Source organism: Schistocerca gregaria, chromosome X, assembly GCF_023897955.1.
Source record: "Schistocerca gregaria isolate iqSchGreg1 chromosome X, iqSchGreg1.2, whole genome shotgun sequence".
NCBI lineage: Eukaryota > Metazoa > Arthropoda > Insecta > Orthoptera > Acrididae > Schistocerca > Schistocerca gregaria.
In genome coordinates, this window is record NC_064931.1 from 91844034 (window position 1) to 91870043 (window position 26010).

At 40.3% G+C, this 26010-nt stretch overlaps 1 protein-coding gene across 4 annotated transcripts in view; it reads right to left on the reverse strand.

The window, feature by feature from the left end:
* Positions 1–3714: 3714 nt before the first annotated feature.
* LOC126298679 (b(0,+)-type amino acid transporter 1) overlaps positions 3715–26010 on the reverse strand; it is a 634347-nt gene continuing 612051 nt past the window's right edge. For all 4 annotated transcript variants that reach the window (XM_049990114.1, XM_049990113.1, XM_049990115.1 and 1 more), the window contains exons 11-12: positions 8511–8679; positions 3715–5168 (exon numbers count right to left, since the gene is read on the reverse strand). In XM_049990114.1, coding sequence (XP_049846071.1) covers positions 5104–5168; positions 8511–8679 — 234 coding nt within the window. In that variant the 3' untranslated portion in view covers positions 3715–5103. The remainder of the gene's footprint in view (positions 5169–8510; positions 8680–26010) is intronic.

Sequence of the window (26010 nt, forward strand, 5' to 3'; positions counted from 1 at the left end):
ATTTGTCTATGTTAAGGGTCAGTTGCCACTCCCTGCAGCAAGTGCCTATCCGCTGCAGATCTTCCTGCATTTCGCTACAATTTTCTAATGCTGCAACTTCTCTGTATACTACAGCATCATCCGCAAAAAGCTGCATGGAAACTTCCGACACTATCTACTAGGTCATTTATATATATTGTGAAAAGTAATGGTCCCATAACACTCCCCTGTGGCACGTCAGAGGTTACTTTAACGTCTGTAGATGTCTCTCCATTGATAACAACATACTGTGTTCTGTTTGCTAAAAACTCTTCAATCCAGCCACACAGCTGGTCTGATATTCCGTAGGCTCTTACTTTGTTTATCAGGCGACAATGCGGAACTGTATCAAATGCCTTCCGGAAGTCAAGGAAAATAGCATCTACCTGGGAGCCTGTATCTAATATTTTCTGGGTCTCATGAACAAATAAAGCGAGTTGTGTCTCACACGATCACTGTTTCCGGAATCCATGTTGATTCCTACAGAGTAGATTCTGGGTTTCCAAAAACGACATGATACTCGAGCAAAAAACATGTTCTAAAATTCTACAACAGATCGACGTCAGAGATATATCTCTATAGTTTTGCGCATCTGCTCGACGACCCTTCTTGAAGACTGGGACTACCTGTGCTCTTTTCCAATCATTTGGAACCTTCAGGTCCTCTAGAGACTTGCTATACACGGCTGTTAGAAGGGGGGCAAGTTCTTTCACGTACTGTGTGTAGAATCGAATTGGTATCCCGTCAGGTCCAGTGGACTTTCCTCTGTTGAGTGATTCCAGTTGCTTTTCTATTCCATGGACACTTATTTCAATGTCAGCCATTTTTTCGTTTGTGCGAGGATTTAGAGAAGGAACTGCAGTGCGGTCTTCCTCTGTTAAACAGCTTTGGAAAAAGGTGTTTAGTATTTCAGCTTTACGCGTGTCATCCTCTGTTTCAATGCCAACATCATCCCGGAGTGTCTGGATATGCTGTTTCGAGCCACTTACTGATTTAACGTAAGACCAGAACTTCCTAGGATTTTCTGTCAAGTCGGTACATAGAATTTTACTTTCGAATTCACTGAACGCTTCAGGCATAGCCCTCCTTATGCTAACTTTGACATCGTTTAGCTTCTGTTTGTCTGAGAGGTTTTGGATGCATTTAAACTTGGAGTGAAACTCTCTTTGCTTTTGCAGTAGTTTCCTAAGTTTGTTATTGAACCACGGTGGGTTTTTCCCATCCTTCACAGTTTTACTCGGCACGTACCTGTCTAAAATGCATTTTACAATTGCCTTAAACTTTTTCCATAAACACTCAACATTGTCAGTGTCGGAACAGAAATTTTCATTTTGATCTGTTAGGTAGTCTGAAATCTGCCTTCTATTACTCTTGCTAAACAGATAAACCTTCCTCCCTTTTTTTATATTCCTATTAACTTCCATATTCAGGGATGCTGCAATGGCCTTATGATCACTGATTCCCTGTTCTGCACTTACAGAGTCAAAAAGTTCGGGTCTGTTTGTTATCAGTAGGTCCAAGATGTTATCTCCACGAGTCGGTTCTCTGTTTAATTGCTCAAGGTAATTTTCGGATAGTGCACTCAGTATAATGTCACTCAATGCTCTGTCCCTACCACCTGTCCTAAACATCTGAGTGTCCCAGTCTATATATGGTAAATTGAAATCTCCACCTAAGACTATAATATGCTGAGAAAATTGATGGGAAATGTATTCCAAATTTTCTCTCAGTTGTTCTGCCACTAATGCTGCTGAGTCGGGAGGTCGGTAAAAGGAGACAATTATTAACCTAGCTCGATTGTTGAGTTGTTGAGTGTAACCTCCACCCATAATATTTCACAGGAACTATCCACTTCTACTTCACTACAGGATAAACTACTACTAACAGCGAAAAACACGCCACCACCGGTTGCATGCAATCTGTCCTTTCTAAACACTGTCTGTGTCTTTGTAAAAATTTTGGCTGAATTTATCTCTGGCTTAAGCCAGCTTTCTGTACCTATAACGATTTCACCAAGTCTCTTACATCAAACATGTTCTCACCCACAATCTTACTACCTCCACCCATCCCTCCCTCCTCTTTTCCTCTTTTTTAAAGTCCCAGAATACTTCTAAAAATAGAACCACTGTTCCAAACACTTTAGATTTGGGATTAAGTTTGCAGGTAGTAAAACTAGCGACTTTCAATGCAACATCACATGAAGTTTTGTAGCAAAGCAGTAAAGGTTGTTAGTAAAATTTATCCTATGTGATATATCTTCTGTTTGGTGAACAATGATCTGCCCTCACACAAATATTTTGAATAATTGTAAGGTTGTTTTCAGTGCATCATTAATATAAAAGAAGCTGTTTGTTTTAAATCAATGTTTCTGAAGATGGCAAATTAATTTGCCAAAGCTAATCAAGAAGTTAATTTAATGAAAATTTGTGCAGCTGACAACTGATTATTTCTATTTTTAACATGTACTTCACAGCTGCCAATTGACAGCCACAAATAAAATTTTAAACCTTCTACTTGTCAGGTAAAAAAAGCTGTCACCATTTATAGAAGTTTTAGCATAAAATCCTTAAGTATATGCTCTTCTGAAGACGCAAATTAATTTGCTGAAACTAGGCAAGAAATTAATTAAATAAAAGTTTGTGCAGTTGATGACTGATTATTTCTTTTCTTAAAAGGTGCTTCGCAGGTGCTGATTGACAGCCTCAAATAACATTTTATTTCAAAAGACTTTTCTACCTTAAACATATCTGAATTTTATTTTGATTTGCTGCATAGTATCATCACTCATTTCTGTCTCAAAAAGAGAGCTGTGTACACAATTTTTTTGCTTGGATTTTGATACTAGTACAATATAAATCTTGCTCAAATATGGTCCTTTAAATATACCTGTTGAACATTATAAAATAACGATAAACTGGAAGTTTCATTCTGTTCATTACAATGTCATTGTGTATCTATGTGATCAACTATTTAATTATTTTTTTTTCATACACTATTCTGCAAGAGACAGATTAAAAGAAAAATCTTCATGTAGTTAACATGACCTCTTTTTCTTTCAGGGGCATTAAAATATTTGAGCACATTTGTTTTTCTCATTTCAAGGTTTGATCACCCATGGATTTGTTGAAAATTCTATCAACTTCCATAGTTTTCTTGTGGATACTCTCATTTTTATGTTAATTCACTGAATTGATATTCATGTCACCTGTTGCAGCGTGTGGCATCAGTTTGTGTGTTCAGATGTCTTACCTTTAATGTAAAAGAAATGTAAGTCTACATTCTTGAGGATTAATTTTCCCAGTGTTGTGTTTGTAATTGGTGAATAGAAAATAGTGTAGCATTGACCAAAACATTTGTGAAGATGTTTGGCTCAGTTTTTTTCTCTCTATCAAACAAACAGACAGACAGACAGACAGGCAGAAACTCACTCACTCAGTAATATTATAATACCTGTGTTAATATCATTGCTGGTGAAGAATGATCAGACAAAGTTATGGTAACACAATGAATATCTGTTACATCACTGAATAGAAAAGTAGTTCAAACTGAAAATATTATTGTTGTAAAAAAGTTCAATCATGAAGCTGATTATTTTTCTAAATGTAATTTATATTCAGTCATCATTTAAGTTCATTACATTTTCAACAGACAACCATTCATCTTGGGAATGAAAATGTACACAAAATGCATGTTACATCATCTGGCACAAGTGTATTTGCCTGAAAACTGTGTACAAGGCAAGGAACCTGTCAATTTTTGAATACCAACTTGATAAACAACTTAATTCTCAGGCAATTTGCAACTATTGAAAATATTTTAAATCATCTTTCAATTTATCCTCAATCTGTAATAAACTAATTTTTTACAGCACATTATTCAGCTTAATTTCAGCATCTTGAAACAAATATTTATTTAACAGACCATTTACCTGGAGGACAATATAGTTATTCTTAAAATATTTACTATTCAACTGTAAAATATACTTATACAATTATAAAATTTATCAAAATGTAACTGACATGTAACAAAAATATTTCTCATTGGAATATCACTGAGAAGTTAACATAATACCTTTAGTGCTCCAGGTTTGAATAATATGTTCAAGTATTTCAAATTTTGTCAATTTGGATATGCATAATGCTCATGTGCTTTTCATCTTGCTCTGGCAGTTACATTCGTTGTTTCATAATGTAAGTGGTATGGTTTCTTATGCCACTCATTTTACAGATTGTTTTAAATTTTAATGTTTAAAACAAATATTTCTTATATTAGTACTTTGTGACCAAATACTACAATCCATACGGCACAGACATCTCATTATTGTAAAACTGAGGCTAAATTCACAACAAATGTCATCATATAACTGTCAGGCAATAGCCTACAGATCTTTTCAGCACTGAAATTCAGAAAGGTGAAAGTTTTATCTCTTACATTCCAACCATTCTTTTTTAATATTCACAAATACGAGCAACTGTAACATTTTGTTTTTTGTACAGCAACATCTGTCCTTAATTTAAAAAAAAAATTAAACAAAACTCAGAGAGTTAATTGGAATGTGTTTTGTCAACTTTTACAAATTGAGTTTCATCTCTGAAGGTTGCACCAGACAAAAAAATAAGACTAATAAAAGTACAACAAAAAAATTAAGTCCATTTTTAAAATAAAAATTTAGTCATTTTTATGATCATAATAAAATGCTGTTAAAAGTGATAAACTAATGCCAAATACATTAAAAGTGTAACACTGAACCACTTTCATTAATTCTTTTTATTTTTAGTGCAAGGGGAACACCAACAATGAATTAAGAACATTGTAAATACTTTAACTTGTTCTAGCTTATACAACACAATGTTATTTCCTCCTATAATATTTCTGTATAATAGCTGACACATAGCAGGATTTTCAGTACACTGTTCTATGCTCAGCAGAGGATACTTGGACTTTTCATGATTTATTATCTTAATCTTTTCTGAATCATACAAAGGAGAACTAACATTGTCCGAATTTTGACTACTGTGTAACAGTATGAGATTCTGCTACTGTATCATGCATTTGATAAGCTTCTTAGATCCATCAGTGATACTGCTATTCGTACATGGATTGGGTTGGAGCAACTTCAAGTAGTAGTTGTAGGAACACATTAATGAAACCTGGAATGTAGATAAAGTAAACATTGGTGAAAAAATTTTAAACAACAAAATAGTCATAAGATATGAACTTCAATAACATATTAAATTTTATTTGCTAAGTAGATTTTTCCAGTAGTATGTAAGTGTTGTTTGAAAAAAAAGTAATAAGCAACTGTCAACAAAGCAAACCATAATATAGATTATTCCTTTTTAACAATATGAAATGGAAAGATTGGATATAAAGGATACACTGAGCCACTGACAGACACAATGGAAAAGAATGCTAGCTATATTAAGTCATTGGACTATGTCATTCATCAGACTGTAACTGTTCTGAAGTGAGCCATGATCTTTGCTATGGTGGGTAGTGGGTGTACCAAAGAGGCATAGGGCAGAGAGGGGGAGAGATATCAGGGTATGGGTGGGGGAAAATGCTATCACTGTGCTGTCACTGCCTGCGGGAGCATGCAGGAATGTGATAGGGACAGGATAGCACTGCTAAATGCAGCTTGGGGTTGTTGTGCTGGGAGGATGAGGGGGGAGGGGAGGGGAGAAGAGAGGAAAGGAGAGGAGAGGAGAGGAGAGAAGCAGAGAAGGGGCAATGACTATGCAGATGCACTGGCAGAATAGAAGGCATGTGTAGAACTCTAGGGGATGCAGTGAAGGGGATAATCAGGTGGAGGGGAAGATCTAGTGCCAGTCCTTGTCCTCTACCTTCCTATCTCCTCCGCTGCTCCCACCCCAGTACTAAACGTGACTTCCATCCCACCAGCATAGCTGATGGTCCTTTCCCCACTTCTGCTTCCCTTTTGTGACAGTGCTTCATTAATCTTTATTTTTGCAGATTCTACCCATTGTTTGATATTGAAAGTGTTGTTTGTTAATCTTTTTTTACTTTCACTACTACTATGGTGGGAGACGTTTGAAGCTTTTGTCTGATAATATTTGGCATGTAACAGTATATTAAATCCAGAATGAGATTTTCACTCTGCAGCAGAGTGTGCACTGATATGAAAGTTCCTGGCAGATTAAAACTGTGTGCCCGACCGAGACTCGAACTCGGGACCTTTGCCTTTCGCGGGCAAGTGCTCTACCATCTGAGCTACTGAAGCCATGTCTCCACAATATCCTTTCTTTCAGGAGTGCTAGTTGTGCAAGTTTCGCAGGAGAGCTTCTGTAAAGTTTGGAAGGTAGGAGACGGATACTGGCAGAAGTAAAGCTGTGAGTACCGGGCGTGAGTCGTGCTTCGGTAGCTCAGATGGTAGAGCACTTGCCCGCGAAAGGCAAAGGTCCCGAGTTCGAGTCTCGGTCGGGCACACAGTTTTAATCTGCCAGGAAGTTTCATATCTGCGCACACTCCGCTGCAGAGTGAAAATCTCATTCTGGAAACATCCCCCCCCCCCCCCCCCCCCCCGGCTGTGGCTAAGCCATGTCTCCCCAATATCCTTTCTTTCAGGAGTGCTAGTTCTGCAAGTTTCGCAGGAGAGCTTCTGTAAAGTTTGGAAGGTAGGAGACGGATACTGGCAGAAGTAAAGCTGTGAGTACCGGGCGTGAGTCGTGCTTCGGTAGCTCAGATGGTAGAGCACTTGCCCGCGAAAGGCAAAGGTCCCGAGTTCGAGTCTCAGTCGGGCACACAGTTTTAATCTGCCAGGAAGTTTCAGTATATTAAATGTTGAATACTGCTTGTTTTGGCCAGCCTATGGAAATTTTCAATCTGCGTTCATTGAGAATTCAGTTCGCTGAGAGTGTCTGCAGTCCATTGGTCATTTTCCTATGTTTGGCTATCAGGTATAAGGATTTGCAAAAGTTTGGGTGCAGTTCAATAAGAAGTGTACATTACCATGGAAGACTAAGTCACTTATATTGAATGCTGAACTACACTTCAAAGTGACAAAGAAACATGGCACTATTTTTCCACATAGTCACCTCATTCTTTAAACAACAGTCAGAACATTCTACCAATCATTCAATTCCTCAATGATAGAAACTAGCTCCTTGGTTGTGGAGCCATTGGATAACCTCTTTGTGAATGTCCTCATAATTGGAAAATCTCTTTCTTTCTGATGTTCTTTCAGCGTGCTGAGAAGATGGAAAGCACATGGTGTTAGATCTGGAATGTGTAATGTATCAGCATCACCCTTGTGTATGTGGCCTTGATCAAATTGTTGGCATGATTTCACTACAGCTGTACATGATGTTGCTTTTGGTCTATATGCCAGCAGACTTTCATGGTCAATCTGTGTATGATTTACATGTTTTTCGCACAAGAATTGTACTGCTCCACATACTTCAACTTTGCAGTATGTTTACAGATGTCTGATTTCACTTGCACACTGTGATGCAATTGTTATACAGCGGAACTGTGTGTTCAGGACACTCATCACACGTACCCTCATCTGACAGTGTGCCACTCTTACAGCACAATGGTCTTAGTGTGGGATGACATGTGTAACTAACTTTCTGAAATCCCTATGTATCTAAGATACCTGATCTTTAAGCAATTATGTACATCACTCCAGTCATTAAGAATATTGTTAGTATGAATACTGAACAGTAGAAGTTACAACAGTTTCTGAAGTTACTGTTAGTTGCTATTGTACAATTCAGTCTTTCCAAAGGATTTATTATATTTTTGAACTATCGGTAGCCCTCTGATGGCAACAAAGCATGTTTTAGAACCACCTCATTTATTTTTCACAAGTCTTTCCTTGATTTAATGGAAGATTTTTCATTGCCAGTGAAGGGAAATCAAATTTTGATACTGAATTCTTGGAGTTCTCCAATAATATGATTGCCTACCTAAATGTTATTGACATTTAAGTGTCCCAGCTCCAAACTGCAGCATTGTGACAAAAGATTTTCAATTAGTGGTTCCATTAACTGATCTGTTAGTTTGGTTTGTAAATTTACATGCTGTTGCCATTTTCTAGATGTGGCATACATAATCTCTTAACTAGTGTTCATCATCCTTAAATACCCAGTTTTATTGCCTCACTAAGCAAAGTGTGTGCATGATACTCTGTGAGCTGTGTTACATTTAAGACAACATTGTTCTTTAATTTTATTGTATTTCTTCTCTAGAGAGATGAATAATACTGACTGTGTGAGGCTTCACTCATTCTTCCATTTGGTACTGAGTACATATATAATGCTGTTTGTGTCAATCCCGAGAATAGCATGGCTCAGTGTCAGTCTTGTTGTTGGACACAAATTTTGTTTGTCTGAGATATATGCATATTTGTCAAGTCCAGGAAATAAACAGTCTTTTGTAATGATACACAAATATAAACAACATAAGCCTACATGAGTAAAAAATATTTCATTTATGTTTAACTTAAATCAGATGAATCATATGATACATACCAAGCCTCTTGAACCAATGTCGCTTGATCACAAAGGGCACATAAAAAATAAGACTGCCCACTATGAAGAGAGCTGCATATAAGTATTCAATTTGTGGTTTGTCTATTATTGGAGCTATTATCAGGTACACAGAGATAACCAAAACAAGACATGGAATGATTATGTTCACCTGAAATAAACAAAAGGTCATCATCAGTGGTGTCTCATAGAAATACAAATTTTTGAAGTTATAATGACCCTTAATGGAACTAATACTATGTTACTATGAGAAAGGTTGACAACTTATCTGAAATAGAAAGGAATTTAGCCAAATAGAATGTTTGTACAGAATAGGTCACCAACAGATTTTTATTTGTCACCATTAACAATTGTGAGTAAGTATACTCCTGAAATGCAGGAAACAGCCTTCATTTAATGCCTCATATCAGTCTCTCTCTCTCTCATCTCTCTCTCTCTCTCTCTCTGTCTCTCTCTTATGATAAAGGACCACTTAATGGATGAGACTATACCAAACTGATAGTGCAGGACCCTGAAAGTGAACTCATTACATACAACTCTAAGAACTGAAAATCAAGTTATTGAAGCATAATTACAAGTAGCTATAGCTTGATTGTTGGACACAGTTGTTGTGATCACCTTTGTACAAAAATATGACTACAGAATCCTAAAATGAAAAGAGGAGTAAGGAATCAATGAATTTCCATTCTTGAAGTGTTTGTTTTGTAACAAGGAATATAAGTCACCTGATTAATGAATCATTCCTACAACATTTTTCATTTACTATTTATCTCATTGTATTTGCAGATATGAAATGTTGTTTTACTTTCCTGATTTGCCCTTATGCCCTCTGTTCTGATTTATCTGGGAGAAATTGACCTCAAATGTAAATCCTAGAAGGGAAAAGACCTTTATTTTTACACTGGACACACACACACAACCCCCCCCCCCCCCCTCTCTCTCTCTCTCGCTGTTGGAAAGAAAGTGTGGGTGCAGGACATTAGATGAGACTAAAGCCAGGGAACAGGAGGATTAAGGGAACAAATGATGTGTTATAGGGTTAACTACCATCTACAGATTTCAGATAAGCTGGTGCTAAGAAAAGGGATCCTGATGGATGGGTTGTGGAACAGCCACTGAAATTGAGCATGTTTTGCCCAGTAGTGAGTTCCTCCTCTGGTGGTCAGCTCTAGTCTTGCCCACAATTTAGCAGTGGCCATTTATTTGTGTGGGCAGTTGATTGATGGATGTGCCCGCATAAAATGCTGTACAAAAATTGCAGCAGAGCTGATATATGACATGGCTGCTTTCACAAGTTGCCCTGCCTGTGATGGGATAGAAGAAGATTGTGACAGGATTGGACTCTGGTGTGCTGGTTGGGTGAATTAGGCAGGTTTTACATCTGTGTCTCACACAGTTATATAACCTATATGGGCAAGGGTTTGAGAGTGGGAATGGTATAGGGATAGATCAGGATGCTGTTTAGTTTGGGTGTGTGGTGTAATACCATTTGATGAGGGGTGGGAAGGACCATGGGTAGAATGTCCCTCTTTTCTGGGCACAATAATCGATAGCTGACATCCTGGCAAAGGATGTCATTCAGTTGCTCCAGTTTAGGTTGATACTGAGTGATGAGGGAGTACTCCTTTGCAGCTGGTTCTTGGGGGAGAGGGGTGGGGGATTGGGGGTGTGTGAGAGTATGGTGCAAAAAAACTACTTGCAGACTAGGTTTTGTTGATAGCACCTGCTTGTGAAGGCCTTTGTGAGACCTCCAGCATACTGGGCAGGGAATTCTCATCACTGCAGATGCACCATCCCTGGGTGGCCAGACTATGTGGGAGTGATTCTTTGGTGTGAAAAGGATGAAGGCTGTCAAAATGCAGGTACTGTTATTGGTTAGTGGGGACAGAAATATAGATGGAGCCATCAAAGATGTGGAGATCAAAGTCCAAGACGTTGATACTACAACCCCGTAGTTATTGCTTACACAGGAATCATGAGGACAAGATTAGATTAATTACAGCACACACAGAGGTATGAAGTAAAATGATAGCTATCATTGAGTCAGCTTTTTGGAAATCCATCATATCTACAACACATGGGTCACCATCAAAACTGACTCCTGCAAATTCCACCATAAAATTACATGAATTGTAGCCAGGAGTCTTCCAACTGTACCTTATGGCAAAGAATCATTACCATAATCAGTGAGTCAGAATACATGGAATTCTGATGTGACTGGTTCCTGGGTGCTTGGCTAGTGAGCCTCAAGGGTAAAGTTATATGAAATTACTTGAATGTTAAAAGTATAGGAATTATCATTTCTCATCCACTGTACTAACTGGAATTATCATTTTGAACCTGAAATGAAAATACATTTCATGGAAGAATACCGTGCCAATTTCATCCTGTGGACTGGAACCACATGGACATAAACATTGCACAATATGTGGATCAAAGCAAAGAATTTTTAGGATAATTCATGAAAAGTATGTTTATGAACTGAAGTGTTCCTCTGGGAAACTGAAATATACACAGCTGCAAATATGACTCAGCCAATACTAATTAAGAAAATATTATTTCACTGCTTTTCCTTCAATGTTTATTCAAATGTTGAGTATATAAACAATATAAACAGTTTCATCAGCTTACAAAGTGTTCAATTTTTTTGTAATGGCATTTGGAATAGTGTCTTAATAGCAGTTTAACATTTAAATACAGAGCAGCTCCATACTTCTTCATGTATTGGCTGTAACAGATGAAGATAAGCAACGTACCCATCATGTGAGCTGCTGTGAGCTAGCCAGAAGAGTCCTTAAAATGTAATCCCTGTAGCTAATGATTCTAAACATACTGATGATGAAAATAGTATGAGCACAGCTAAGACTCACTCAGTTACATTTTTAGAGTTCTCACCTTAGCTCATAATCTATTAGCAACTGGAATGTGAAATGAACTGCACATTCTAGTGAAAGCATTAAGGTAGTATCATGAAACTGATGCAGGGAATTCATAGCTCATGAAAGTGTGTATAATAAGTGGCATAGAGGGAACGTAATGTCTGCAACAGACTGGCTACACTCATCTTTGTTGCAGTCATTAGTAAAAAGAGCAGTTACTTGAAATGGAAATTTACAGTGTGATTTTCCCCCTCTTCAATGTAGGAGAAATAGCATATAAACCAGCAGTAATTACACTGTCATTTGTTCATGATACATGGGAAAAGTCTTCTTCAGATGATGAACATTTCTTCTCCTTCTTTCTTTTCCCTCCTTCTTCTTCCTTGGTGTTTGTCTTGCATGCAGGCAGTGTCTGCTGTTTTGGCCCTCTGTCACTATTTTACCTGATTGGGCCTGATCAGATGAAGGCCTGAGATCTTGAGACCTTTGTGTAGGATATCAAGCCATCACTGCCTACATTATCCTACTGGCCATTTACCATTTACTTTCAAACCAAAATTAGTCTTTGCCACTTTAAGAAAATGCCCATACCATCATAGACAGCTTTCTCTCATCTTGTCTACTATTGTTGTTATGGCATATCTTTATCATTTGTGATGTGATTGTGCAGTATTAATCTAGATCTCCACCTGAACATCTTTGTTTCTATGGCAGAAAGTTGTTGTTCCACTCTTTTTGTCATAGGCCAGTATTCAGCACCACACAGTGCAGCTGAACATATTACTGATTTCTACCTATGCAACTAAATGAAAGGCAGTTTGTTTTTTGCTATACTCATTTCACTGCTGTTATTTATGAAGCATCCTCAGTAGCATGTAACATTACAGACTGATATACTTTTGCCTTTAGCCAGTTTGCTGAGATTTCCATTAGCAGCAATTTTTGAGTCCTTGTTATTGGAATGTCAACAACATTGCCTCTTATGGTATGTGGGTAATTTAGGTCTGTGGTGAGATACTGCATTCTCTTTATGTTGTGTCATAGGCCTGCTTCTGCAAGGTATTCATTCCAGACTTGCACTTGCGACTGTAGCTCAACCCGATCCTGCTGAACAGGGATGTGCGTAAAAATTACTACCCACCCACCCTGATCCAAATTTCCCTAAACTGTTTCAGAATTCAAACTTCCTTCAGTTCTTCCTTCCATACTGTCCTGAAGGCACCTGAGAAAGTGAAGTTTTTCAGCAAAGCAGACATTTCTACCTACTCCAGTTGCCTTACATGTGGTTTGGGCTATTCTTGGTGTTCTGGCATATCACAAGTGCTGGAACTAAGATACAGTATGCAAGACCAGAGAAGGCAGTGAGGAAACATCAGCCAATGGTGCGTGGATTGGACCACGCCGCGCCAAGAGCGACACCTGGAAGAAGTGAATATAAGTGCTACTCCTGCTAGCCTCGGCTGCTCAGATTGGTCCAGTCTGCAACAGACATTAGTGCTAAGCTATCAGATTGTTGTGATCTGTATAAAGTGCTTGCTAGGCCTTTGCGTATAGCAAGAACTTTACTGTTTCCGTCATCTCTCGCTAGCAACATTTGCAGTAATCAGAGTTAAGTATCGTCGATTTGCTTTCTAGAAATAAAATCACTAATGTTATTTGTTTGAATTGTTGTATATCATTCTGAGGGTGCTGCTTCCCTTAGGCAAAATCAGCAATGAGTGGGCAAGACCCCACACTTGGCAAAAGAAAAAAAACTAAAGTAAACCTCCTGGCAGTTCTGTTCTAGAGTGGATTGGTCAGCTGACCTATTGTTGCTCCATCCTCTGTTCAAGGCATTATTTGATGGCAATAACTGAAGGACATATGGCAAACACTCTGACCTTGCAGACATAAATGTGTATTTTCCTAAAGAGGAGAGTGTGAGAATCCAAGGAACTGAAGTAGATGATGTGACAGCTTCTTGATGACACACTGTGGCTCAATGTGCCAGTCTGACAATGCTGTTGCTTCTCTGATGCCTACTGTGATTATATATCAGTGACAAAATTCCTGAATAATAAAAAAAGGATAATAAACTGCAGTTAAGGATTGCAAGAAGCCTACTGCAACATGTAACCTTGCAGCAGTTATGATTAGATGAAGTCATGTCTTGCCTGCAGATGGTGTGTGTGGATTCCTATTCAGTACAAAAAATTCATCTGTCACCAGTACTTGTGGTATAGTCGTCTGAGTATACAATGTTCTAATACCCCTCATGTCCTGAAGGGCAAAATTTTGGAAAAAAGGACTTTAGCACTGATATTATGATGTAAAAAATGATGGAATGGTCAAGTATAAGTTCTTCAGGGAAAGCTAGAAAATGTGTTATTTTTATACAAAATGAACTGAAAACTGAGTAGTAGTTATGATTATATTTGCAACAACAAAATCTTTAATTGGCATGAAGATGTTTTCAAATAGCAAATATCTGTTCTGGTAAGTTCCACACTGCTGATGAATAGCACATGGCTGAATGAACCTACAGGGAAAGAGAGAACTCTTTCTGTAATTGTGATCACTGATTGAACACCAGTTCATCTTAGCCAGAGTACATGGCATTAATGAAAATTTTAAGACTAGTTGTTGGTGTTTCTACAGATACTTTCAATTTCATTTTTGCATTGTGTATCTGGAGTCAGCCCAAACAATGACTGATCATCACATCTTTCATGGTATGCCCAGTGTCAACAGAAAGTGTCAGTTTGTTTCCAGCTACAAATGAATTGGAATTTTACACACCCATTTGATAGTACACTCCCAAATTAGTCTACTCTGATATTTATTTTATCAATATGTATTTATCAGAGACAGTAGACCACAAAAAATAAACAGCAATCCAGCAGTGACTCTGTAGTGCTGCGTGGTGGGCAGTAACAGTCAGTGCAGGCCAGAGAATTGCTGTTGCTGCTGGAATACTGGTTATTCTTTGAGTTTTGCTGTCCTTGTTAATACTTGTCAATAAACTGGGACACTTTTAAAAACAATTCTGCTTATAACTGGAAACAAACTGATGCTTTCCATCAACACTGGGCATCAATGAGCACTTTCGTTTGGCTGACTCCAGCTACGCAATGCAAAATTGAAATACCAAATATCTGCTGAAACACCAGAGAAACTGAACTTGGTGACTCTTGGGAGAGATGCCCCATATATAACTTACTGGGAAAGAACTTATCACTAAAGGAACTACAAAAGTTCTGGTACAACCTTGAACAAAAATATGGCTAAATTCACCTATCAGCATTAAAATAGTTTTATTTCCCCAGAAAAATTTTCACAGTGCATCAACATTATGCAATGTGGTAGAGATGGCCAAATGAGAGATTAATTAGCAAAAATTACTCCCAATAAAATCTTTACTTGTAATGAGGAGAGAAGGTTTTTAGGAATCTTATCCTTCTACTTGTCCATATATGGGCAACACACTTCATTCCAAGGTCATAATATTTTCCTGTCTTCCTTCGCTCTTAGAATATGTGATGTGAATTCTTTTTGCCAGGCATTGCAAATGCTCCTCCCACACAGTTCGAAAGTTTTTTCCTTCACGGATTGCAATGTTAATGGTGTTTATTTGCCTCAAATCATTCTACCAATTCCCCACCCCTGGGTTTAGCATCATCAGTCATAAAGTAAGTTGAGAATGAACATTATATTATAATATTTTTTATATTTGTTTCATTTATACATTATTGCTGATACACCACAGGTGGCAAATAATGTTACAAAGAATCTACTAGAACAAAACAAACAGTAAAAAAACATGTGGCAGCTATTTGAGATTTAATATGTCACAGAAATTGTGGAAACATAAAATATGTACACACCATAATAATATTATAAAAAATTTTACACAGTTCAGGAATTCATAAAACTTCAGTCATTATTCCAATAATAAACTTTAAACCAAATGTACAATTTCATAGGGGGGAATGTTTTATAAGGGTCGATCAAAAAGTTTTGATTTGAGAACATTGCTGCAGCGTATATGCAATGTAGTGCAACTTCGATGTGGGCATATAACCACCGATATGTAAGCAAGGGATCAGTGTGGCATTCATGCCTTTGCAACACATGTGCAGAAATTGTGGAAGCATGAACTATAGTGATGTTATTATCAAATTCATCCTAACAGTACCAATGTGCTGTCATTTTCTCTTGGTTGCTGAAGGACAAGCACTGGTAGAAATCCATAAGAGTATGAAGAATATGCACAGGCAACATCCCTGTTGAAAACTACCATTGTGGAATGGTGCGTAACAAGTGTGCTGCTGCTTCATGATAATGCATGTTCTTATACTGCAGATGTTGTAATGCAGAAGTTACGTCAACTCAGGTGGATGACACTGTAGTCCTAATCTCCCCCCATATAATTATCATGCCTTCGGTTCCTTGAAAAAAGCCTTCAAGCATTGATAATTCCTGCAGATGAGGATGTGCAGTGGGCAGTTAAGGACTTCTTCACACAGCAGGTCCCAGTGTTTTACCAAACAGGTATTTCCAAACTTGTGTGATCAGTTCAATGCCTGATTGGCATACCGGTTCCGGACTGTACGGCCTTCCAATGGCAACTTTTTGATTGCCCCTTATACACACATATGAAAAAAAAAGAAGTTTTGCATCAGCCTGGTCCCCAGAACACCTGAAGATAGATGTTGGTTGTGGATATTGTATCACAGACACAGTCCCTTTGACTGTTCAGAGATGTCACTAAACCTGCCCAACGATGTAAGCAGTCATGGATGTGCAGTGCCTATTAGACTGGGGGGGGTCTGACAGCCGATCAGTTCCAGTCATTGCCCCGGGGAGGAGGTACATGGCTCGTGTTGTCCGTAATTCAACCATGCCTAGACAGTCAATACCACGGTTCAATCACATCCTCATTGTTACTTTGAGCCAGGAAGGGCTCTCAACAAAGGAAGTGCCCTGGCGTCTCGGAGTGAACCAAAGCGATGTTGTTTGGACATGGAGGAGATATAGAGAGATAGGAACTGTTGATTACATGCCTCTGGATTATGGCCCAGAGAAACCCTGACAGCATGTTGAATAATGCTTTTCGTGCAGCCTCAGGACATCATGTTATGACTCAAACAGTGCGCAATAGGCTGCATGATGTGTAACTTCATTCCCAACATCCATGACAAGGTCCATCTTTGCAACCAAGACACCATGCAGTGCTGTACAGATGGGCCCAACCCAACAACATGCCGAATGGACCGCTCAGGATTGGCATCATGTTCTCTTCAGTGACGAGTGTCACATATGCCTTCAACCAGACAATTGACGTAGAGATGTTTGGTGGCAACCCGGTCCAGCTGAATGCCTTAGACACACAGTCCAGCGAATGCAGCAAGGTGGAGGTTCCATGCTGTTTTGAGGTGGCCTTATGTGGGACTGAAATACACAACAGGTGGTCATGGAAGGCACCATAACAGCTGTATGATATGTGAATGCCATATCGGCAGCATATTGGCGAGGCATTTGTCTTCATGGATAACAATTCGTGACTCCATCATGCACATCTTGGTGAATGACTTCCTCCAGGATAACGACATTGCTTGACTAGAGTGGCCAGCATGTTCTCCAGACATGAACCCTATCAAACATGCCTGGGATAGATTTAAAAGGGCTGTTTATGGAGGACGTGACCCACCAACCACTCTGAGGCATCTAAACTATACCGAATCACCGTTGAGGAGTGGGACAATTTGGACTGAAAGTGCCTTGATGAACTTGTGGATAGTATGCCACAATGAATACAGCATGCATAAATACAAGAGGACATTCTACTGGGTATTAGAGGTACTAGTGTGTACAGCAATCTGGACCACCACCTCTGAGTGTCTCGCTGTATGGTGGTACAACATGCAATGTGTGGTTTTCATGAGCAATGAAAAGGGCAGAAATGATGTTTATGTTGATATCTGTTCCAGTTTTCTGTACAGGTTCTCGAACTCTCAGAACCAAGGTGATGCAAAACTTTTTTTCATATGTCTAGTTTGGTAGATAGTTGAGATGGAGTCATGAGAAAAGGAAGATTGAGGTTAAGCATTTCCTTGACAGCAAGGTAGACACAGATCACAAATTTGGATAGGGCAGGGATGGGGAATGGAATCATCTGTCCCCTTTTCAAAGAAACCATCATGGTGTGCACCTTAACCATTTTATGAAAACCATGTAAAATCTAGACTGGATGGTTGGGAGATTTGTACTCCCACTATTCCTGATTATCAATTTGATGTGCTAAATACTTTGTGACAGCTTTTGGTGTAGGTGCACTGGAAGAAATGAAAGGAATATTATATTAGATTGTACTATCAACTATCTGGAGGAGGTGCTGAGTCGTGGACAGACAGAATGAAAAAGACTGCTGAAATATTAAGATTTTGGGCAAAGACATTATTCTGTAGTAGAAAACACATACATTCACACAGGCAGAACACAAAAACAAGGCTACTGTTTTAGGGTGCTAGAGAACAACTGTGACTGTGTCTGACAGAGCAGCAGTTGGAGATGAGTGATGGGATTGAGGAGGCATGAAGCAGGGAGGGGGAGGGATAGCAGGATACAGGTGGGGAAAGATGCTAATGTTGCCTGGAGGAGTGTGCAGGGATGTAGCCAGGACAGGATAAGGATGGTAAATGTAGCAACAGGAAGCTTTGTGGTGGTGGCGGTGGGGGGGAGGGGGGGGGGGGAAATGGAGATGAGAGAAGTAGGTGCATCATTGGCAGGACAGGAAGTGCGTCCAGTACTGGAGTGGGGAGGGGGAAGGAGATAGGTAGATGAACTACACAGACTAGTTATGGTTTAGGCCAAGAGGTTACAAGAGTAGAGGATATGTTGTAGGGAGAGTTCCCACCTGCACAATTCAGAAAAGATGGTGCTGGTAGGAAAAATCTACATGGCATTTGCTGTGGAGCAATCATTAAAGTGAAGCATATCATGCTTGGTGGCATGTTCAGCAACTAGGTAGTCCAACTGTCTCTTGTCCACAGTTTGGCAGTGGTCATTCATGTGGACAGAGAGCTTGTTAATTGTCATGTCCACATAGAAAATTACACAGTTGTTGTGACTTAGTATTAAATCACATGGCTGCTTTCATGGGTGGTACTACTTCTGAGGGGGTAGGGGATACCTGTGACAGGTCTGGAGTAGTTGGTAGTGGGAGGATGTATGGGACATGTCTTTCATCTAGGTCTATTGCAGGGATATAAGCAATGAGACAAGGGATTTGGAGTAGTAGTGAAGTAGGGACAGACAAGGATATAGTGTAGGTTCAGTGGGCAGCAGAATACCACTTTGGAAGGGGTAGGGAGGTTAGTGGGAAGGATATTCTTCATTTCAGGGGGTGATGACAAGTAGTCAAAACCCTGGCAGAGAATATGATTCAGTTTCTTCAGTCATGGATGGAACTGAGTCACGAGAGGAGTGCTCCTTTGTGTCTAGACAGTGGCTAGGCTGTATAGAAGTGACTTCTTGGTATGGAATGGATGACAGCTGTCAAAGTGGTGGTGGTGTTCAGGGCTGGTAGGTTTGGTCTGGACGTAGGTACTGATGTAGCTGTCCTTGAGATGGAGGTCAACATTGAGGAAGGCAATTTTTTGGGTTGAGGAGGACCAGTTGAAGAAGGTACTGAGGTTCTGGAGGAATGTGGATAGGGCATCCTCACCCTTAGTCCAGATGATGAAGATGTAATCAGTGGATCTAAACCAGGTGAAGATTTAGGATTCTGAGTGGTTAGGAAGGATTCCCTGAGATTACTCATGAAAAATTTGATACAGGTTGGTGCCTGCATGCAACAGACTTGTCTATAGGTGATGCCTTCAAAGGAAAAGTATTTGTGGTTGAGGATATAGTTGGTCATGATGATCAGGAAGGGGCAAGTATGTTTGGAGTCAGTCAGGCATTGGTAAAGGTACTGTTCAATAGTGGCTGGTCCATGGGCATTGGTGATGTTAGTGTAGAGGCTGATGACATCAATAGTGATGAGCAGGGTGCTGGATGGTAGAGGATAAGTAACTGTGGAGAGTCAGTGGATGAAATGGTTGCTGTCTTTTATATAGGAAAATAGGTTATGGCTAATAGGTGGTAGGTGTTGGTCATTGAGAGCAGATACTCACTCTGTGGGGGCACAGTCACCAGCTACTATATGTCAACCTGTGTGGTGGGTTTATGAACCTTAGGAAGAATGTGGAAGGTAGGAGTGCAGGAAGGGGTGGGGGTGAGGAGGAGAGAGACACAAGGGAGAGGTTCTCGGACTGAATTAAGGATTTGAAAAGGGCCTGGTGATCCAATAGGGTTTCTGGGATGTAGCCACTGTGGCAGGGTTTGTAGGTGGCTGTATCTGACAGCTGGTGGAGGGACTCCATCAGATAATTCCTGCAGTTCAAAAGCAAAGTGGTGGAGCCTTTGTCAGCAGGTGGGATTGTAAGGTTGAGGTCAGTTTTCAGGTGGTGAATTTCAGTTATTTCTACAGATGTAAGGTTAATCAATTTGGGGAATGGTGGTGAGGCAAAGTTTGATGTTAGGAAATTCTGAAAAGTGAATGGGGTGATTTTGAGGCAGTGGGGGTGGATTATGGTTGGGTGGAGGAGTAGACTAACTCAGGTAGAGGTCAGTGTTGGTTTTGGATTGAATCTGATTGGTAGGGTTGGTGGCAAGAAAGTGTTACTGCTGTAGGGATCAGGAGCAGTTGTTTACAAGCTCAGAATGATCAAATTTGGGAGTGGGGTGAAGGATAAGACCTTTGGAAAAGAGTGATACTTCTTTGGGACTGGGCCTTTGGGAGGACAGGTTGATGACTGTGTTGCAGGTCTGTTTAGGTTATGGATTCTGTATGGTGGTGGGAGGGCATCTCTGAGGGTGTGGTAACTCTAATAGTTCTGCAGGACAGGGTTTGATGGTTGTGAGGGGAGGTTTGATGGAGGCTCTTGTAGAGATGGTAGATAATGGTAGTCCAGGCCGGGAGTATGATGTGAACAGGTTGTTGAGTTTTTTGAGGTGGCATTGTGCGTGCTGCATTAGTTTCTGGAGAGCAAGGGTTTCAATATGGGTGATGGGTTGCAGGAATTTGGGATTGTAGAGTAGGAGAATTTTATGACTAGAGAAGAGGTATTGCAAGGAGCTTTGGATCTGATTTATATGATTTTTCAGGAAGAGGTTGGTGAGGACTATGGACAGAGAAAATTTGAACAGGTAGAGATCATTGTGGAAGGAGGGGTTGTACCCTGGACTTTACATTGCTAGATTTTTTATCTCATTGACAATGAGTTCATCAGATATGGATTACAAGCTTGGTTTAGGGAAGGATGGGAAAAGAAATAATCTGTGTCCTTTATTCAAAGGAACTATGCAGATATTTGACTTAAGAAATTTAGAGAAACCATGGAAAAACCTAAACCTGGATGGATATGTGAATGGGGATTTGAATCTCTATCCTCCAGGAGGTAAGTCCAGTGCCTGAATTTTTGCTTAATGAGTGTTATTTGCATCAGAGCTATAACTCCTGTCATTTGCCTTAAATGATTTAGGAATACATGGAAAACCAAAACCAGCACAAGTGGATTGTTATTTGAACTGTACTACTCCCAAGTGTAAGAAAGGAATTTGAAGGTTTAACATCTCATCAAGTTGAGCTAATTATTGACAGAGGAATACAGTTAGGGCACAGGAAATCATCATTATAGAGGAACTATCTTGTTATTGACATTAACACATCCAGCACAACCATGGAAAATGTAACTTAAATTGTCAGATGGCCATGTGAACCATATAATTCTCAAATGCAAATCCAGTGCTTATATTTGTTTGTTTATTTTGTGTTAGATGCATTTTGTGACTAGATCACAGGATATAGAATGAGTCACTTTTGCAAGCTTGTTGTGATTATTAGAACACAATATTATATGGGATTCAGTAAACAGTACTAATCAAGTAAATACTTAACTATGTACATATACTCCTGGAAATGGAAAAAAGAACACATTGACACCGGTGTGTCAGACCCACCATACTTGCTCCGGACACTGCGAGAGGGCTGTACAAGCAATGATCACACGCATGGCAGAGCGGACACACCAGGAACCGCGGTGTTGGCCGTCGAATGGCGCTAGCTGCGCAGCATTTGTGCACCGCCGCCGTCAGTGTCAGCCAGTTTGCCGTGTCATAACGGAGCTCCATCGCAGTCTTTAACACTGGTAGCATGCCGCGACAGCGTGGACGTGAACCGTATGTGCAGTTGACGGACTTTGAGCAAGGGCGTATAGTGGGCATGCGGGAGGCCGGGTGGAAGTACCGCCGAATTGTTAAACACGTGGGGCGTGAGGTCTCCACAGTACATCGATGTTGTCGCCAGTGGTTGGCGGAAGGTGCACGTGCCCGTCGACCTGGGACCGGACCGCAGCGACGCACGGATGCACGCCAAGACCGTAGGATCCTACGCAGTGCCGTAGGGGACCGCACCGCCACTTCCCAGCAAATTAGGGACACTGTTGCTCCTGGGGTATCGGCGAGGACCATTCGCAACCGTTTCCATGAAGCTGGGCTACGGTCCCGCACACTGTTAGGCCGTCTTCCGCTCACGCCCCAACATCGTGCAGCCCGCCTCCAGTGGTGCTGCGACAGGCGTGAATGGAGGGACGAATGGAGACGTGTCGTCTTCAGCGATGAGAGTCGCTTCTGCCTTGGTGCCAATGATGGTCGTATGCGTGTTTAGCACCGTGCACGTGAGCGCCACAATCAGGACTGCATACGACCGAGGTACACAGGGCCAACACCCGGCATCATGGTGTGGGGAGCGATCTCCTACACTGGCCGTACACCTCTGGTGATCGTCGAGGGGACACTGAATAGTGCACGGTACATCCAAATCGTCATCGAACCCATCGTTCTACCATTCCTAGACCGGCAAGGGAACTTGCTGTTCCAACAGGACAATGCACGTCCGCATGTATCCCGTGCCACCCAACGTGCTCTAGAAGGTGTAAGTCAACTACCCTGGCCAGCAAGATCTCCGGATCTGTCCCCCATTGAGCATGTTTGGGACTGGATGAAGCGTCGTCTCACGCGGTCTGCACGTCCAGCACGAACGCTGGTCCAACTAAGGCGCCAGGTGGAAATGGCATGGCAAGCCTTTCCACAGGACTACATCCAGCATCTCTACGATCGTCTCCATGGGAGAATAGCAGCCTGCATTGCTGCGAAAGGTGGATATACACTGTACTAGTGCCGACATTGTGCATGCTCTGTTGCCTGTGTCTATGTGCCTGTGGTTCTGTCAGTGTGATCATGTGATGTATCTGACCCCAGGAATGTGTCAATAAAGTTTCCCCTTCCTGGGACAATGAATTCACGGTGTTCTTATTTCAATTTCCAGGAGTGTATTATAGAAGGTGCCTTACAGAAAAATTACAATGTTGAGGTATACTTATAATGACAGACACACACATATTCACGCAAAGATCTGGTAATGAATCTAAATGTTACAAGTACATTGATATTATATATTATATTTCAGGAACTCTCTTACACAGTGAACCAGGACTCTCCTGACAAACATTCAGGGGGCATTCAGTGATACGTTCAGAGTATTACAGTATAAGGGACGTGTGCTCTCTGGTGACTCATTACAGAATAATAACGCAGTTCTGAGTCTTTTGGTTTGTTACAAAACTCATCCTTGTTTCTGTGAAAATACTTCCACAATAGTGAAGCAGTTTGTAACATACAATAACAAAAGCATACAACATACAAGACACAACACAGAGTAATGCAACAATCCTCAAATGAAACATGTACATTTTTACTTCAGTGTGTTCAGTAGGTTTGATCAATGATCAGCATGTAACAAATGCAGAACTGTTCCCTTACAGACACTGTTCAAAATATTGACAACCCTGATCACGGCAGAGTGTACAGTGATGCACCATCGACTGTCTTATATACTAGAGAATTCTAAGAGTTTGACATACTACTTCCATGACTGCAATAATCCTAGCAACCAGGTCCATGCAAGTATCAACCAGAGTCAGATAAACTAGGCTCTTCACATGCCCGCAGAAGTAGTAGTCCATTGGTGCCATATCAGTTGCACAAGCTGGCCATGGAACAGAACCACTGTGACCAATCCATTGGTGTCCAAACTGTACCTTAGTGTGGTTCCTGACATCAGTGCAAATTGTGTTGGTGCCCTGTTATGTTGAAACCACATATGCTGATGAATTCTCAGCAGTACATCTGTGGGAGGACAACTGTGGGAGGACATGTTGAAGGAATTTTTTGTACACAGCTTCCTTCAGTGTATCAAAAAGTAGGTAATATCCAAGCACAAAATTGTTGATAATACCAGCCCATAAATTCACAGCAAACTTCTGTGTGTAGATTTTTGTCATTCTATGCATGGCTACTCCTACAGTTGAACATGACCTCTCTTGTAAATATGGGATTATCTGTAAACAATATGTAAGAACTGAGCAGTACTGAATACAAAATCAAGGGAAATAACAAAGAGGGCATTACTGTTGTCAATATCAGGTACCCTGAGTGAATGAAAACGTGCACATAGTGCATAGTGTTGACACTTGCACTGTTGTGCCCTCTTTTCAGTGCAGTATGGATGCAAACCTAATTGGCACAAGAAAACAGATTAAGTATAATAACTCTGTATCTAGTCCGTTTTACCAAAATACTTAGAAGGTATCCCTGAACTGCCTCTGGAAGTCTGTCAGTGGAGTTTTGGTTCACCCTATACAGTTTTAAAAGGGTCTTCCATCAGAAAATATCTTTGCTTTTTAAACAGATGCTCATCTTCCACTATACTCTCAGTTTGTGAAGGGAGAGCATTAACAATCTAGCAACCATTAAACTGGATCTCTCTTCTGCATAATACTTAATTTGTAAGTTCAAAGTGGATGCCTTCTTTTTTTCTTATGTTGTGTGATACAGACTGTTACATTTAAAGTTTTCCTTTTTCCATAATAAAACATGTAAGGGGAACATATATGGCGCAGTAGTAGTGTGGTATCGGTCCACCTCCATGCTGGACCACTTATATATAAGTATGCAGCCTTCTGTAATGGTACTTGATGATGGTCACACTGAAAAGCTTTTGATTGTTCACAAAATATTCCAACTGTCCCCATTTTTGTATTAGTGGAATCCGAAACATTGGCATCAAATGTAAATACAGCATTGTCCATTGCCAACAATTTTGGAAATCTAAACTACCTTTTGCTGATGATAATATTATAGTGACTAAGACTGTGAACAAATCTGGCAAGCGCAGAGCACGCAATAGTTCAAATCGTCATCAGGTCATCCAGATTTGGATTTTCTGTGATTTCCCTGAATCACTTAAGGCAAGTGATGGAATGGTTCCTTTGAAAATGGCACTGCTGATTTCCTTCCCCATCCATGCTTAATACGAATTTGTGCTCCATCTCTAGTGGCCTAACTGTTGGCAGAACATTAAACTATAATCTACCTTCAAAATAGTCACCTGCAATAAACTCTCATGCTCAAAAAACTGAAGCTGCTTAATGATTGCAAATAAAGAAAGCCAGTCTATTTCAGGTGGATTAACCCCTAGGCAATGTCACAGCCAAAACTTTTTGCAAGACATGAAAATACAACAGAAATAGCAGCGCAGGGCAGTAGCAGGGGTGCCAGCAGGTTTTTGTGTCAATAAGGACAGAACATATTCCACATACAGATGATTTAGAAATTCTGAGGTCATCGTTGTCTGCTCATCATTTTCTACTGTTGGTTTTTACATTGCAGTTTTAGTATCTGGTCAGTGTTACACAAGGTGCATCTCAAAAATTCAGTGAATGGTCTCAGAAAATAAAGGAAATAAGAGTTATAAACAAAATACCATTACTGGTCTCCAAAGTAGCCGCTGTTTGCTTCAACACACTTCTGACATCAGGTTTAAGGCTGTTAGAAACTATCAGCAAACACTTCTTGTGGAACTGTTTGAAGCACAGTGGTGACACATTGTTGGATATCTGCAAAGCCCGCAAATGTCCATGAACCATAATGCTTACACTGTCTTTGCATATGTTCAGCCCTTCTGCTCTCATTCTTATAAATACAGCTGCCAAACATCTGCAAGCATCTGTTGCACTCATGATGTTACAAAATGGAGCACAAAGCAGAATAACATGTTAATGTCAAGTTGTACTTCAAGTTAGGGAAAATGGTGACAGAGACTCGTGGAATTTTAGTGCAAGTATATGGTGTTGAGGCAGCGAGTAAGAATTATTTGTTTGTGTGGTTTAAATTCTTTAGAGATGAAAAGGTCGGTGTTGAGGATGAACCGAATTGGGGTCAACGCACATAATGCCCTTCAGCAGCAAATCAGTGTGGTGGGTTATCAGTGGCTGTCTTTGAGAATGAGAGCAGGAGAATTGAAGATGAGCAAAGACCATGTAAGCCTAATTGTTCACAGGCATTTGTGGATGTTGTGGATATCCAACAAAGCTTGACCATGTTGCTTTGAGTGATCCCACAAGAAACATTTGCTGACAGTTTCCAACAATGTGGACAATGCTGATTACTTTGACGGCTGG